The following is an 18,035-nucleotide window of genomic DNA, read 5'->3' as shown; positions in this document are numbered from 1 at the left end:
GAAGTCCCTAGAGTGCTGTCATGGAACACATATATATAAAACACGTGCTCTAGTAAATGGTGGACATTTTGTATCCCAAACGATAGCAGCGGTACTTGATCAACAAGTGCATGGAACTATAATTCAGATGCTTTGCCTCTTGAACACTGGGAAAATCATACCGTTGCCTGCTCTGCTCCGTCCCCAGACAAGCCAGGAGAGAGCTCTTCAGGGAAAAGACTCTCCTGAATGGTGAGACCATTTGCTCCCTACGAGCCAGGGGGAGCCTTCGGTTACATTAATCTAGAAACATCTAGGAAGTTGACCAGGTGCTACCTCTTTTCATGTGGAACTAATTTAGGCAACAGTCACGTGGGCGGTCGGCCAAAACTTTACCCCGGTGGTGATTTGGCTATACTACATGGATCTGAGCACTATTTGGACAACTTCGGCACTCAGATCTGGGCAATCTTGGGATATAATATTTGTGGCGGTTACTATCTGTCTTATATGTATTTTGGGGTGTTTTATGCTGTAATGTTTTGTATCTAGTGCCAGGGAGATAATTAGTTTAAGCAAAGGAAAACTCACTTATCTCCCAGACACAGAGACGCCTGGGCGGGATTGCTGTTGTATTGTATTGAGACCCCATGCTGAGGGTCATGTATATAAACAGGCAACTTGGCCCTAATAAAACAGTTTATCTTCTACCCAATATGACTGGTTGCATCCACTATATTGGGGAAACTTTACACTGTCGAGAGAGCTATCACACTATTCAGCACATCTGGAACTAGGACTAGTGGAGGATTGAAGGAACGGCGACAATAGCCTAGTGAACCCGTGACACATACCAAAAGAGTTGTGGTGGGGGAAAAAAGTGTGGATGAAATCCTCTTACACCTGAAGTAGTGTTTCAAAGCTGTTGCATACAGCAGACACATACCCCATGGAATCAATGTATAAAGTGGAATTATGAGACAAAAATTTGGTTCTTTGTTGAACTAATTTGCATGCACCTAACCAGAATCCCTTGCAGTAGTGTTAAGGTGAGATTCATCTGGGAAAATCAAGTCTTATTGCTTGACTGCTGTGTGTAGATTTGTGTGTAACAATGCATTAATTATCTGCTTACCACACTTTTCCCCCCACCACAACTCCTTTAATATACACACCCACACACAAACATTATATTGTCAGTGATTTTTTTGTTTCCATGTTGGGGAATATGCCTAACAACCCAGGCAGTCCCTCTGCAGGCAGTGATGTAAACTGCCAATCTGATCATGTGATCATGGTGTGATTGCGATTACAATACATTGAAGGTTGAGATTTGCTGGTTGTCAGGCAACCCCTCCCCCCCCCCCCCCCACATCCTGATTAAGATCGCAATATAGTAAAGTATCCAGGCTCTAGGCAGGGCACGATCATCAACTGTGTAAAGGGCTTTTAGCAGCACTCACTAACTAACTAAGCGCAAACTACAGCCCCAACTGACTATGGCCCCCTTTTTTTAAGTGGCAGACTGACAGTGAAAGAAATACTGAGAATCACTCAGTCATGGTTTTTAAAGAGCTATGAGCAGCTGTTCATAGTTCATCACAGGCAACAAAACAAAGCAAAAAAAACAGCACAAAGAGTATAGGTATATTTGTCATTGTCGAAACAATACCATGAAAAATAGAGGAATATATTAACTCCTTAACTACCAAATTATATTTTGCTGACATCCTAATTGGTTAAAATACATTTAATGCCAGCTTGGAAAGCTCTGTGTACTCAGCATTTGCTGCTCCATATAGCATTGCATTTGTTCACTAAGCATGTCTCTCCATTTTGGCATATGATCTTTATTGAACCGATTGCTGTGATGACTTATATTGTCATTGGTCTTTAAAAGGTTAAACGTATTTGGGTTTAATGAATTGCTAACTTTATAACTTTCTTCATTCAGGCATCATATACTACTGATGCTTTCAGGAGATCACTGACTTCCCATTGAGAGAATTACTATGCACTATCTCTTTTAAGAGGGCGAGCAATATTAGGTTGAGAGTGTTAGCTGTCTGGTTCAGCCTATCACAGTCTGCGTGGCAAACCTTCCTCATACAGCAGCACAAAGAGGAAGGAAGGTGATAACCAGTAGTGCTGGAGCCTTAAATGTGGGATTAAGCCTTTGCCAAACAGTTTACCTCTGACTGCAAGTAGGTGCCTAGACACTCCTACCCCATAACAACTTGATTGAGCTTAAGTTGTTATAGGAGCGGGAGTGTTTCTTTAAGTTCAGCTCAGATCAAGAGTTATTACTGTTCTATACCTATCTGAGGGAGGTGCAACCCACTATGGTGAGTAGATCTGGAATATTTCTATGCTCTCTCTCTTATGCTCTCTTTGTTGGATTTTGTCTGAGTTTTGATATATGAAAATAAAACATACAGAAAGCACATTTTTTGCGCAATTTATCCTTTAACTAATTTGCAGATTTACGAAACAATTTTGAACTCACATTTTTAGTGAGCGTGAAAAAAATTACCCACAAAACAGGGTAGTATGTCTATTTAAAGGTGACACCTCCTTACTGAGTGTATCCTGTAAGATCCCTTCAGCCAAAATTGTAAAGAGTAGACAGTGAACATGCTTTATTTCACTGAGCTATTATGTGAGCCTTATATATATTGTATTTATATCATATTCATGCCTATAACTGTGAGTACGGTAGTGTAAGTGACATAAGATCTCTGGTGTGAGATTTTACTTCAAATTAGGATAAGCCAAAAGATGACATTGCAAAGTGAATGGACATGGAGAAGGTAGATAGAAGAAAAAAAAAGATAGAGAAGAAAAAAAAAGTCTGTATTTAAAGAAAAAGAAAAGGAGTGTAAAAATGATAAGTGAAAGTGCAAGAAAAAATGGCAACAAAAAAATGGGCATCTAGAAGCCAAGAGTAAAGTTGGGTATAAACAAGCCAAGTTGCATGTTAGAAATCTGGTTTATTAGTTATACACTAATTATATACATCGTGATCAATTAATTCATTAATAAGTACATTCTATCACTTAAGAATTAAACCTATTGTTGATTTGTATGGTGCATAATCTATACTAATGACTTAGTATACAATGAATGCTGATATATTTCAAAGAAAATATTTATCTTTTTGCGTTTGTCAAAAACCCTAAATGCTTACTAATGTATATAACTGCTAACTTGCCATCAAGATTTCCTTGGCAGATATATACAGCGACCGGAACCGAGTGGATTCATTTTAGATTAATAAAATAAATGAACCAGCTAGCTTTAAGGTAACGAACAGTTGTCTTGTGAACTCAGTTAAATAATTTCCACTTTATTCCCTAAGTGTTCTATCATATGGTAGATTGTCCCCACTGTTATTGAAACACAATAATGTGCTTATTTTGTTCAAAAGAACACAAAATCATCCTGACAAAATTTAGCCCATAGTGAGAATGGCAAAGTAGGGATGAAAGTTATAGTATAGTATATGTTTAAATGATGTGTGTCTTAAGAGTGCAAATCAAGATAATAATTTGTATAATTTGTCAAGAAAACAGGCATGCCACCTATATGCATACTATCCAGGATTTAAGACACATTAAAGACCTACAACACAATTTGTAAATTTCATTGTGAAACTACATTGAAGATTTTTTTTACCTGTGGTTGTGCCCAGAACTGCTCAAATTCTATCTATTTTTTAAAAGTCATGTAGGTACTTGAACAGATGTAGCCATGTTTCTCATGGGATGTAAATCCATCACTTACACTACCTTGTCATTAAAAAATAATTAGTGAATATAACAATTACAAATTGTGCCAACTATTAATAAAACTAATTCCTTTACATTAATGAACTGTTTAATCTTAAACAATTGTTTTTCTTGAAGATTATAGAGGTTAGATTTTAATTCAATCAGTGGTCAACTCTAATTAAATGTTAGTCATTTGTGTGGAACTGATACTGTCTTAAAGGAAACATTTTTGTTCAATACATTTTTTTTGGCAATCTTTCTTTTATTGTGGCATTTGATTCATTACATACAGAACAAAGAGTCATTGCAGGGTACAACAAAATAAATGTATCTACAATCGTTGGAGTAGACTCCAAAGAAAGACTGCCACTTTTTTGTAATATAGAAATAGATGGATACAGGCTGGGTTTAGCCAGCACTTGAAAACACTGAGAGAGTGCGTGAGCTGTGTTTTGCAGTAGAGAGATGTATTAAAGTAAACATGCAATATTAGATGTGGTACAAGCTGAATTAATATGTCTAATGTAGTGGGTCACGTTGGAGCAACAAGCTTGTCAAGAGACATATATGCCTGTTCAAATATGTTAAAGTAGGCTTTCAATGTATGAAGAACAAAAATGAACAGGTATTGCATAACTACATTTGTTGAATATCAGGCTAGTTGGCACCGTGGGACACACATGTTATACTATGTTTGGGGTTTCTGCAGTTGTGGGGACCCCCAGGGAGATCTAGGCTAACTTTTAGGATGCGCTTAGGGCATTTTCCAAGTGTGAGCAACTCAATTTATGAAAAACTTTGCGAAACAAAATGTGTTGAGACTAAAGTAAATATAACAAAGCGGTGTAGTCCTTGCGAGTTATAGTTGTGGGGGTCAGTCGCACTGTGCCAGGATCAGACGATATCCTGTTGGGGTGTTTTAGAGTCCAGTGGTCGCACCAGAGATGAGTCCAGCTGCATATCTGGTGGAGCGGTAGAGTCTGTGCGTGGTAAGTGGAGGAGGCATGGAGGGTGCCGCCCGAGACCCTTCAATGGTGTTGGTTTCGAGCGCTGGGCTGGGTGTGGGGCCCGGAGGGTTCTCTTTGCTTGCCTATATTGTGAGCTGGAGTGTGTCGGGTGGTTGTCTCGTCGGTGCCCTGTCTGTAGCAAGTTCAGTCGTTTGGGTTTAAGGGCCCGCCGGGAGCCCCGTCCGTTTTGGCGTCCTTTGCTGGCTCTGTTCGTCGGGGCATTGCGTTGTGTGTCGGGGTGATTGTCGCTTGTTTTTTTGCTGGGATGCAGGTCTGCTCCAGTACAAGCCGGATTACCAGCGCCTTGCTCCCGGTGTGTCTCCGGTCCTGGGTGCCTCTGCAAGGTATGGGTTGCTTGGTGCTTTTTGTCGCGTGTGCCAGGCCAGATGGTGCACGTATACTGCAGTGGACTCTGTAGTCTGGTTCCTGCTGTCTCGGCAGCCGCCATCTTAGGTTGGGCCCTGGGCCTGCTTGGTGATCGGGCAGAGCCTCCAAGCGTAGCTATGTGGCTAGGCGAACTGGGTCCGCCGGGTTCCGTGCGCTTGTCGGGCTCCGTTGGGCAGGATAGTGGAGCAGTGGCTGTCCACTCCACTCACCGCCAGGCAGGCGCCCACCTGGTGTAGCAGGGGCCTCTCCTCCGAGGGACTAAAACCCTCGCGGCAAGCCTCTCCTCGGCTCCGGTAGTCCTTGTGTATCGAGGGCCGCAGATGGTGAGTATTTTTTTCTCCCGAGAAAGCAGATTAATGGGTATATTGGATCGTGTTGTGCAGAAGCTGGTCTCTCCTGCGGCCACTCGGCTCGGCAGCCGGCCCCGCCCCCCCAATAAATTTTTTGTAGTCACAATATTCAGATTATCTCTTTGTTCAAAGGGACACTCCACTCCCCAAATACTAAATAAATACAAATACTGTCATTAACCCCTTAAGGACCGCTGACGGTTCAGGACCGTCAGCGGTAAAACGTGCGTTTGGACCGCTGACGGTCCTGAACCGTCATAACGGTTTTGGGCTACTTACCTGATCGCCGTCGGTCCCACGGCGGCGATCAGCTCTCCTCCCGGTCCAGGGGGGTTGCCTGTCTGCCCGGGCAGTCCCCCCTCGGCAGATCAGGACCCCACGGCCATGTGATCACTCGATCACATGACCGCAATAGGGGTCTGTGTATCTGCCTGCAGGGGGACTGTCTGTGCTGACAGGCAGTCTCCCTGCATCTGTAAAATCAAAAATAAAGTGTAAAAAAAAAAACAATCAGTGTAAAAAAAATAATAATATGTGTATATATATATGCTATATATACATGTATTATATCTATATATACCTATATATAATATATGTATATATATCATATATATATATAATGTCACACTAAGTGTATTTTTATATTTATATATACGTATATAATTATAAAAATACACTTATATTTAAATTACACACGGATATATACAATATATATAATAACTATATATATGGTATATATATATTATTATAAAATACAAATAATATGTTAATAAAAATAAATAACAAAAAATAAAAATAATTTTTAATAATTACAAAAAAATTATATATATATATATATTCAGTTTTATTCTAACAGTATTTTGATATTGATATATATATATTTATATCAAAATACACTTAGAATGTAATGATATATATATCTATGTATAAATAAATAAATAAAAATAATACGAAATATACATATGTCCACATACATAATTACATAAATAATTTCATAAATATACACGTAGACGTCAAATATATAAATATGTATATATATTAAAATTCTACGTGCATATTTATGTAATATTTTTACCTAATTAAGTAATTTTAATGATTGCAATTTGAGGGACCTGCCTGCCAACCCAGGCCAAAAGTCCAGATAATTTAATTTGCTAGCACTGTGTTTAACCCTGTAACTTTCTATGACACCCTAAATCCTGTACATGGGGGTACTGTTTTACTCGGGAGACTTCGCTGAACACAAATATTAGTGTTTCAAAACAGTAAAACATATCACAGCGATGATATTGTCAGTGAAAGTGAAGTTTTTTGCATTTTTCACACACAAACAGCTCTTTCACTGAGGATATTATTGCTGTGATATATTTTACTGTTCTGATACACTAATATTTGTGTTCAGCGAAGTCTCCTGAGTATAACAGTACCCCACATGTAGAGGTTTTATAGTGTTTGTGAAAGTTACAGGGTCAAATATAAGGCTTGATTTTACTTTTTTTTTTTTTATTGAAATTTGTCAGATTGGTTAGGTTGCCTTTGAGAGCGTATGGTAGCCAAGGAATGAGAATTAGCCCCATGATGGCATACCATTTGCAAAAGAAGACAACCCAAGGTATTGCAAATGGGGTATGTTCAGCTTTTTTTAGTAGCCACTTAGTCACAAACACCGGCCAAAGTTAGCGTTTTTTGCATTTTTAACACACAAACAAATATAAATGCTAACTTTGGCCAGTGTTTGTGACTAGGTGGCTACTAAAAAAGACTGGACATACCCCATTTTGAATACCCTGGGTTGTCTACTTTAAAAAATATGTACATGTTAGGTGTGTTTCGGGGATTTATGACAGATAACGGTGTAACAATGTCACTATTGATACATTTAAAATATATATATATTGAAACAGCAATTTCCTACTTGTATTTATAGGCCTATAACTTGCAAAAAAAAGCAATAAAGCATGTAAACACTGGGTGTTTTTAAACTCGGGACAAAATTTTGAATCTATTTAGCAGTTTTTTTCATTAGCTTTTGTAGATAAGTAAAAGATTTTTCAAGTAAAAGTCCAAAAACATGTTTTTTTTTTATTTTTCACCATATTTTATTATTTTTTTTAAATACAATATATGACATAATATATATACTGGTATGTAAAGAAAGCCCTTCTTGTCGTGAAAAAAACAGTATATAACTTGTATGGGAACCGTAAATGAGAGAGCGGAAAATTACAGCTAAACACAAACACCACAAAAGTGTTAAAACTGCTCTGGTCCTTAACGTACAAACATCGCAAAAACAGGCCGGTCCTGAAGGGGTTAAAGGAAACTTTTTTTGTTCAAGAAAATTGTTTTGTAGTCAAAATATTCAGATTACCTTTTTGTTTAAAGGTACACTCCACTACCCAAATACAAAATAAATACAAATCACAATTTAGCAGATATACCCCAAATTAAAACTTGAGTACATTTAATTAAACATTTTTTCATTGGAGTTCATTAATTGATTATCTCTAAAAACAGCTTTCAAAAACTGCATTTTTCTTGTCTGCTGCCTTTGCAAGCCCTCCTCTCCTAACCCCGCCCAGACTTTATGTGACTGTTCAATCACAGACTTCCCAATGCAGCTCAATGAGAAGCCTTTGCAATGCAGGTGCTCTGTGCAATTGCTGCCTCTCAAGTTCAGGGCAAATAAGATAAGCAAACCAGGAAGTAACAAGACCTGTTTTGTGCTTAAAAAGTCAGGGAAGTGAAACCAGTATAGTTTATAAAAGTGTCAATATCTATTGAAATCTGCATTTTTCTCCAAAATAAAATTAAAAAAAAGACACACTCTTCACACATAAGGCTTTTCAGCAAGCTAATGTGCTTTAGGGGCCAGGGGTATCCTTTTAAAGAAACGTATAAATATTGGGATATTTGATCTCAAAAACGATTGTACGTGCTTCATCCAAATGAGCAGGATTTGTTTGATTTTGTTTCAGAATGCAGATGGATAAATGAAGAGAATACATGAAGTTGAACCGCATATTTTGGAGAAATAATGCCATTCTGAGATTCAGAAGACATTACAATAAACCACAAGCCAGAATGTCAAACAGTCCAGGGACTTCTTTATGGCATTATTTTCCCATAATACATGGCTCCCCATTATTTGTTCTACATAATATATGTTATGTATATTTTTACTATTAAGAAACAGATTTCAACACATACTTTGAGACAATGTGATAATCCTAAGAGACTCACAAACCTTTTTTTTTTACTATTGTAACATCAGATTTGTATGTTTTAACCTTTATGTGGAAGGCATTGAATCATCGCGGTATAAGGCTTGAGTACACATGCCTTTATCACGATGCACTAAAATACGTTATGTGAGTGTTTTAATGAGCTAATTAGATTTTGTTTTTCCCAGGTTAATTATGATAAATGATTCCCATATCTTTCTTCTTTTAGCATTAGTAAACTCAACTTTTTATGCTGACACATTACAATCGTTTCTTCATATCTTGTGAAAATCTTAATCTATGCCACGTGAGTGCAAGGTAAATGTTAATGGCCCAGCAAACTACGCAGAAAAGTGCATAATGATAGTTATTTTTCGGTAATAGCAAAATAATTAGGGCATAGTGTTTACAGATGTTTTTTTCATGTGTTAGGAAAGTATACAAATAAATAGATGAAGACAAAAAGATGCTAATTTAAAAGTCATTAATAGTTTGTACTAATTTAGGAAAAACATTATACCTGATGCTATGTCTAGGAAACGTTCCCATCTCTAAAACAATCTCTTTTAAATCCATTGAGTATACAATTAAGGAAATGCATTGAAATAAACACTTTGCTTTGAGAGTACAGCCTGTTTATTTTGCATGATTGCAAGATTGCAAACACATTAGTGGATTGTCCCATTAATTATTCCGTTGTTTAATAATCATTCCGTGTTATGTAAGTTTTCTATGATGACATTATACCATGTAACAACATTTGGCAATAGTAACACAGTATTTGCCAGTCTGTCACTTTGTCAATTCAGGCAGATTGCCATAATCAACTGCTTCAATCATATTGTTTGATTTGCTCAAACGATATATATGGGATTTTTTATAGACACTAAAGGTCTTTGATTGAAATTTTCTGATTGTGACAGGGCAGAATACCCTCCTGGTTGTTAACATCCCAAGCAGGGCTGGACTATTTATTATTAATAGTTATTATGTCTACCAGAGAAATATATTTTATTTTATTTTTTTGCACCATTGCACGTACTTTCCTCGTGTATAAATTGTAGTATTTTTACAGTAATAGCTTTTTTTCTTCAATGATAAATAATGCTTACCACAAAGAAATGTATTGTTTTTACAATAATATATAATAGTGCATAGTAAGAGAGCAAGACTGGATGAAAATAACAAAACGATTGAGCAACAATTAACGGAACGTTTAGTAATTTAGTAACGGGCAGAATTTTCAATATTGGTAATCAATATCTGATTTAATAACGGCATATTCAGAAACGGTTGGGTCGAAACAACACGAATCAGAATTATTAGACTAAAGGTATTTATAGTGGTCCAGATTATAAATTAAAGATACGATAATTTTTTTTTTTTATTGAGCAAGACAAAAACTATTCTCTTAGATCTCTTAAATTATCTTTAAACTGTCCATGCCAACAAACATTTTTTTCAAGGTATTATGTTCTACTCCTTAAACGTAGTATTCATAAATTCACATTTAATAAACATAATTTGATAAAAGGAATACATAATTTCAAATAAATTGGAGATTCCTATGGGTATACTTAGTGTTTAATTGCATCAACGAGATTCCTTCTTCTTTAGATACAGGAATGAGCTGACCATTGTCAATTTCTCACATGAGTACTGTGCAGCATGTTTGAGCCATCAATGAGAATTTGAAAATTGGAATTGTAATTCAATTTAAAGATAACATCTCTACTCTGTACAATGGCAAATATGCAAATAACTGCTAAGTTGTCTACATCATAGTTGTCTATGTTGTAAAAATTAGTTCAGGATACTTTTAGGCTGTTAAGAACAGTTCAGGAAATATATTTACTTTAAAATATTAGTCTTTATACATGCATGTTGGAAGTCCAAATCTGTGGTGTATATAAAAAAATGTTCTGTTATCCAATACGATCATAGAGTCCCATTTCACTTTTTACAGCTGTCACTTGGCATATATTCTTTGTCTTATGCCACCAAAGAACATGACAGCTTATTATCTGCTCTTTTTTTTTTAAAAGTTCATACTCTCCTAAACCTTTTTCTATGTTGCACACATCTATCTGCCAATCCAAGAGGTAAATGGGAGAAATCTTGATTTCTTGTAGGTACTGGGTTGTATTTCTGATATAAAATAAATGTCAGAAAAAGAAGAGAAAACAAGTAACAAATAACTCAATGATAAAATATCAAATGACTTGGTGATACGCTGACTTTGATCACTTCATTTTAATAGGGAACACAGATGTTTTGAAGCTAATAAACACTGCAACAGATACATCCACCATAAAGAGAGAGAGAATAGAGAAAATTAGGAATCTTTTGTAGAATTCGAATATAACTCGTATTGTAGCTTGTTTAAGACAGATATAATTGTTTTTGGTTCTTAGAACATGATACAATTATCAAGACTATAAATCCTATCTACAAATAAAGTACAAATAGAAAAATGATATACTATTCACAAAATCCAAGTCATGGTTGTGTGCTACCCTGATCACAGAACCCTGAGGAAAGGCGCAACAAGAAAGACTATCCTGAAGGATAATCCATAAACCAAGTAGTCTAAAAGTGCCCAGTCCACAGATAGTGCAAGTAAGATATGTTAAAATTATATTTTTTTCTTTTTATTTGCCAAACATTTGTTTTCTACCAAAATGAGTGCATTTCCGTTTCAAGATGAACGTTTTCAAATTATATATATAGAGAGTAGCTCGGATTAATACAATTTCAGGTTCAATCAGGGCCATTGAACCTGACATTTATAACAATAGTGTATATTTCTTTTTAAAAACAGATACATCAAGATATCTACCAATGGGGCTTTTGATGTGATTAATGCAGCCATAATGCAGATAGTTTTATTAACATATACAAACACAAAGTTGCAGTTTTGCTAGGAATTTAGTGAACCTAATTTATTCTGCTGCAGTAATAAACTACCATGTGTGTGCTTCTAAGTCACTCAAGCAAAAAAATGTTCAGTTTTCAAGTATATAATTTTAATTCTTAGCCGTTTTCTCATTTTTGTTTAAAACACTACTTGGGTACTCTGCTCTACCCTTTCAGTAAATATTTGTTCTGATGACACTGACTCTTCTTTGCTTTACTTTTTGGAGAGGCTACAAGAATGAGAGGGCAACACAGGCAAAGGCAAAAAGTTTAACCGATCCCTTGCTCCGGGAAACCATATGTAAGCATGCCTCATGGTCAAAGAAGAGTTTTTCAGACTCTCAGAAGCCATGGCATTACTGCTAATGGTGGATTAGGGAACACAACCCCTTCCTGTGCCTTCCTCAATTTCTTCTTGGAATTATATTGAAATATTGATGATGGTGGGTTTGTTTTTCTTATTACAACATATGTACAATTGTGTATTGTGTAAATTAACACAATTTTGTTCAGCAAATATAGATGCTTGTGTTACAAACTGGGTTGGTACTAGGTGGATTTACAACAGCAACATTATTGTGTTTGACTCTAAGAAAATTTACACTGCACATTACATTGCACATAGCACACAGTCACTGCACGATACTTGCATACTTGCACCGCAAACATTGCACTGAACACACAGACAATAAAATAAAATAAACAAATTCAACAAACACAACAAAACAAACTGTGTACATTGAATATTCTATGTTCTTTGTAAAATGGCAGTTTCTAGCAGAAGGACACTGCACTAATCATAACTACCAGTCTTACACTAGGATGAATGAAGCAGGCTATCTACCACGCAAAGTTTGAGTGATTGCTAATATGATATAAATAGACAAATCAAACATTCTTTTTTTTTTTCTTTTTTTTTTACCTTTTTCTTTTTACTGAACAACACTGTGCCGCTCTGCCAGAATATCACTGCCACGGATGTCTTTTTCCCAATACACAACCCGAAAAATCCCAATGGTAAGAATATCACAGCTGCTCCATAACCCCCCACAAAGGAGCCAAGGCTTAATGCTGGGAGAAGACAGGTTTATTGGAAGCCACAAATGTTTTTTTTTAATGCAAAAGCCCCAACACAGGGTTTCTCAGACAGAAAATGCAAGGAAATCCCTAAAATGATCGTCTGTGCCTGAGAGATAACATTTTGGAATACACATCACTAATTAAATTATCTATCAGGACAGAAAATAGCATTTCCTAACCACCCCAAAAGTACCCCCAAAATACATGGAAACCCCACACAAGTCACATTCCTGGCTAGCCTGGATCTGGTCAAACAATATATCCAAAAATCACCCAGATCCCTTTGGTAGTTTTGGATCACCATCGCGGGGAAGTTCTGACCGGTCTGCCATGAGGTTGAAGCCCAAAATTGTTCCAGGGAAATTGTGGCAATAGCCAGTCTCTGTTCATGGGGTTTTGTACTAAAACCACACAAGGTAGATGGAAGCTGGTTCGTGTAGAATGCTCCCCATGTTCGGTAGTCTGTAACTCCCGAAAGCCAATCGTATAGGTGAACTGAAAGTGAAACGGCCGTAGATCCATGATGACCGGTGTTCACAGGAGTGCCTGGCTAAAATTAGTTTAAGGCACTCGATGACCAAGTCCCGCTGCCAGCGTTCAGGAGACAAAATGACCACCATCCATTGTCCCAACCACGTGCGTTCGCATGCATGAAATGGCGGCCACCCAGTGGAGAATTCTATTAGTTATTACCTTTGCGGTTTTCGTACAAGATACATAATGTTCCACGTCCTAATTGGTCTCTGGGGTGGTCTCGGTTTCGGAACCGAACAAAATAGATGGAATAAATGTAAACGTAAGCACGAGTCTGTAGTGGTACTTACCCTCTCCGGGGGGTGGGCAAGGTCCTCTGTTCCTGCCGCGCGCAGTCCTGCATCTGCACGAGCCACGCGCGGTTTCGTCCGACGGAGTTATCAGAAAGGCAAGCACTGACCGCGAGACGCAGTCACGTGACTCGCCTGGCTCTAAGAGCGCGCCACGCGTCTTGGGCGCGCTCTTAGAGGGACAGTGGGAGCCGAAATGTGAAACGGTCTCCCATTGGCCCATGTCATTCCACATTCCCCATACACTAACATTTTAGGGGCGTGGATATGACAGTGGCCAATCAAATTGAACACTTGGGTATTTATACTCACCTTTCCCTTAGCTCCCTGCCCTATTGTGGTTTCTGCCTCAGTTCCCTTTAGTGTTTGTATCGTTCAGTGGTGTTTTTTTCGTGCTTGACCTTGGCTTTATACCTGACTCCGTTTTTCTCTTTATCCCTGCTTTGTCTTGTTTGCTGACTTCCTGACTCCTGTGTACCAGACCTTGGCTAGTTCTTGTTTTAGCTGTCTCTCTGTTCCCTTGACCTCAGCTCGTTTCCCTTCTCTGTACTACGTTGTAGTCCGGCCATTCTAAGGCCCGGTAAGACGTATCTTCTTTATCTTGTCTCTTGTTGGACTAAATCTTGCGTGTTGGGGTACACTACTGTGACAGAATCCAATCAAATGAAAGGAGCTGAAAGTGATGTGGTATTCCTTCACAAACACACTCCCACAAAAAACATATTTTCTTTATACAAACCATTTGCAAAAAAAAAAACTTAAAAAAAACTGTAAATTGGTAACACTAGAATTAGACTTCTTTTGAAGTAATTTATACTGTGACCAAAATATTAGTTTGTTTGTATGATAAGGGAGACTAAGAGGCTATACACTTTAATCCAAGCCTCCCTGCTCACTTATAATAATTAGGAGGAAGTAAGTATACTAGCGAAAAAGCACACACTGCATGATTAGTGATATGTGCTTGTTAGCATTTCCCAACAAGTGATTGCTTTATGAGAAAGATGGCATGCTTGGTGATGACATTCACTACCTGATAATGATTTCAGACACTAAGCCAGGGATCCTCAAACTGTGGACCTCCAGATGTTGCTGAACTACAACTCCCATGATTATCTGGCTATCTATGTAATTCAAAGAATCATGGGAGTTGTAGTTCAGCAACATCTGGAGGGCCACAGTTTGAGGACCCCTGCACTAAGCTGTCCGTGTCAGCATGTATCTCATAATTTCATGAGCAGGACAGTCGCCCATCCTCTAGTTTGTAGTTTTTTTGTGATTGTCTTATTCTTTCACCCATTATGAATTTATCCTTAGTAAGAATTACTATGTGCAATTCTATCTACTTTATTTTAGGCTTTATACTTTACATTTTAACACCACTTCTTTGCACTATTTATTCTATTGGCACAAGGTATTCTCTGTCGAATAGCTAGATCATATGTTTCACTTTACAGTAATCTATCTTGGTGCACGTTCCCTCAAGATTCTGCAATCATAAAGAGACAAGATCCAGTGTGCAAAGCTGTATGTTTGGTTGTGTTACATGAATGAATTCACTGTTAATGTCAAATAAAAAAAAAGGTAAAAAAACAAACAAACTATATGTAGCTAGATAATGCCTTAGTATATGGGGACTGATACATTGATAGTCAATTTGATAAATATGCAGTTGAATAGATTTTATTATTAATACATTATTCTACAAGATATATATTCTTTATCTGTTGATAAAGCAGTCTAAATTCGTACTGAAATGGCAGTGAAAAATACTAAATAAGTATAATAATAATGAGATTTATTCTACCATATACTAGAAAGTCACATCACATACATCCATTCATAGGTTACACTTACTTTTAATTGGATGACTTGTTTGTGATTTATATATATATGTATATATAAATTATAATGTATATGTATAGGTTTTGTTTTTTTAGAAAGATGTTTCAAAATTGCCTTTATTTAAGTTTTTGTTTCATGCTTCTAATACAATAAAAAATAACCAACTGAAATTATTGTATAGTATAAACATTAATGTTTTAGTGAATAAGTACAATGAAGAAACATGACCTAGAGACCAACATTTTATGTTTGTCTCATCTGTGTATCAGTTTGGAAGGTTCATCTACCTCCTGTCAGCATTGACCTATCTTGCTCCATGCCACATTGCACGATCTGTTTCTGTGTGGGTCTCCTGTGTCTTAATAGTTCCTCTATTCAGAACTATCCTTGTGTCAAAGTTCATTAAACTAACCCTTTTTTTATTTTCTTACTCCTGCTTTTGGGAGATTCGCACTGTTTCTCAAGCAAAACTTACAGTTTGGTCTTCAAAAATCTGTTGGGTATATTATTTTCTTTAATACAAGAAATACATACGCATTCCTTCTCCCTCAAGTCTTCCTTATGGAGCCAATTATATCTATGAATTCATTCTCATTATCAGCAGCTATTGCTGACCTTATGTCCTCAAGACTGTGCTTAACTCCTGTATATCCAGTATAAACCATTCCTTAGAGCAATGTAGCATGCTGTAGAATATGATAAGGTTATTTTTTTTTAACCTCTTAAGGATGGAGACTGTTGTCCAAATTCTGAACCAAAACAAAACCTATAATTTTTACTTTGTGTTTGTTCTGCTAAATTAAAGGTTCTCTTTAAGTGCCCCCATACATATTATATATTGTTTTTTAAAGGACAGAAATTGCTTTCGTTATTCTTCTATATGTATACCTAACACAACATTAAGTGTGCACAAAATGTAAAAAATACGGAAAAGATTGTGAATAAGAATCATTATTTTCATATTTTTCTTATAATAATTTGAACACATCTAGTGCAACTATAGAAAAATAACTCAAAATACATTTATATTTAGTTCATGCTAACCCTATAACAACCACCCTCAATGCTATACCATCCCTAGCCCTATGCTTACACTAATTCTAACAGTATAGCTGCACAAGTCTTACCTCTAACCATACCTAACCATACCTCTAATGCAAAGTATACTTAAGGGATTCCCTATGTTAATATCAGTACTGATTTTAGAAGATGGATGTCCTAGGTTTAAAAATTGTGATTGGCAGGGCAAACATGCCAAAAGATCAGATCTAAATGAAGATCTGCCTGTCAATATATATATATATGTTTTTTTATTTATTTTTATTTTAACCATGGCCACAGTGCATCTATTTTCTTTTCAATCTCTACTTCTTCAAATTCTAATAGCTACTACATGTTTTGAAATGACATGGTAAGCTATACGGTTTATTACTTGCTTTTCCCTGTAGACCATTAGATTAAATATTGAAACTATCTTTTGAAAACCAGATATCACAGATATTTGGTGTGCGGTTACGTATCAATCACAATAAAGCTTCGAAACATTCTGTTGCTTTTGTGCCATTTGTAAGTTCTAATTCTTTTAGTGTCTTGTACTTTCATCATGTTGTGCCTCGGGCATTTCACTAATGTTTAATTTCCTTTTTCTTAAATTAATTTCAGCTGTGTGCCTTGATAGACCAAACATGCTATATCTCTGCTGTTAGATTATTTCAGAAAATTTTATGGGAAGTTTGAGCTGCAGCATGACATCTTTATATCATTCTGATTTCTTTAGAGATTATTTTCACATTTGTTCTCTAAGTTATTAGAGGTTCATTTTCACATCATGAGTGGCTACTGTACATTTTGTGAGAAAATAAGATTTGATTTTTTTTTTTTTCTTGGTTTCATGTTCGCTGAAAATAATCACTTCCATTCGAGTGTTTTTTTATTCAATGTTCTTTGTTTTCCAGTTACCTTTGGCAGATTCCATTAACAATTGCAGTTGGAAATACAAGTCACATCTCTCCACAGACAATTATATGGGTGTCTAACAAATCAGGTGAGAAGAGACTGGCCAATATACTAAAGTAATAAAACAATGAGGAATAATGGAAAATAGTTTACAGGAAATGTTAACATAAAATTTTATTGTCATTTTGCTAATATTTCACTTGCTTAGAAAACACACTGCGAAAATATGTTGTAGTGTTTAAATCTCTTTGGAAAACATAATACTGTAATTCATAATAAACATGAGCCATATCAAGGTATTCATTCTAGATTATAATTCCAAGCTCAATATTCATTTTATTATATCATATCTCATATATATCCATCAAACATATACGGTACATACCAAACACACAGATCTGTTTCATATTTTTAAGTGTTGCTCTCATATAAGTATATCATATTTTAAATGTTTTCCATACAAAAAATGGATACTAAAACAAGATTCTTATTACATAGGGAATAATTGTACTCACTTCATACACAAGTAGGACCTTATATAAAATGCAAAGTTTACTTGAAAGGTGTACTGTTCTGTTTGCCCTTTATTATTTATTTATGTATTTATTTATTTTTTTGTTTGTTTTATACTTTTCTGCAAACTTACTAGCTGCCATAATTTATCTGCAAAACCCCAAAAAGACTTCTGACTACCCTG

The 18,035-nt window shown here is 36.3% G+C and overlaps 1 protein-coding gene across 1 annotated transcript in view; it reads left to right on the top strand.

Moving 5' to 3' along the window:
- TRHDE (thyrotropin releasing hormone degrading enzyme) overlaps positions 1 to 18,035 on the top strand; it is a 768,585-nt gene that overhangs the window by 624,661 nt on the left and 125,889 nt on the right. Inside the window, exon 11 of the mRNA XM_063446120.1 lies at positions 17,338 to 17,426. Within this exon, the coding sequence (XP_063302190.1) occupies positions 17,338 to 17,426 (89 nt within the window). The remainder of the gene's footprint in view (positions 1 to 17,337; positions 17,427 to 18,035) is intronic.

The sequence above is a fragment of the Pelobates fuscus genome, chromosome 3, assembly GCF_036172605.1.
Source record: "Pelobates fuscus isolate aPelFus1 chromosome 3, aPelFus1.pri, whole genome shotgun sequence".
In the NCBI taxonomy this organism is placed as follows: domain Eukaryota; kingdom Metazoa; phylum Chordata; class Amphibia; order Anura; family Pelobatidae; genus Pelobates; species Pelobates fuscus.
This window is presented reverse-complemented; position numbering and strand designations above follow the sequence as displayed.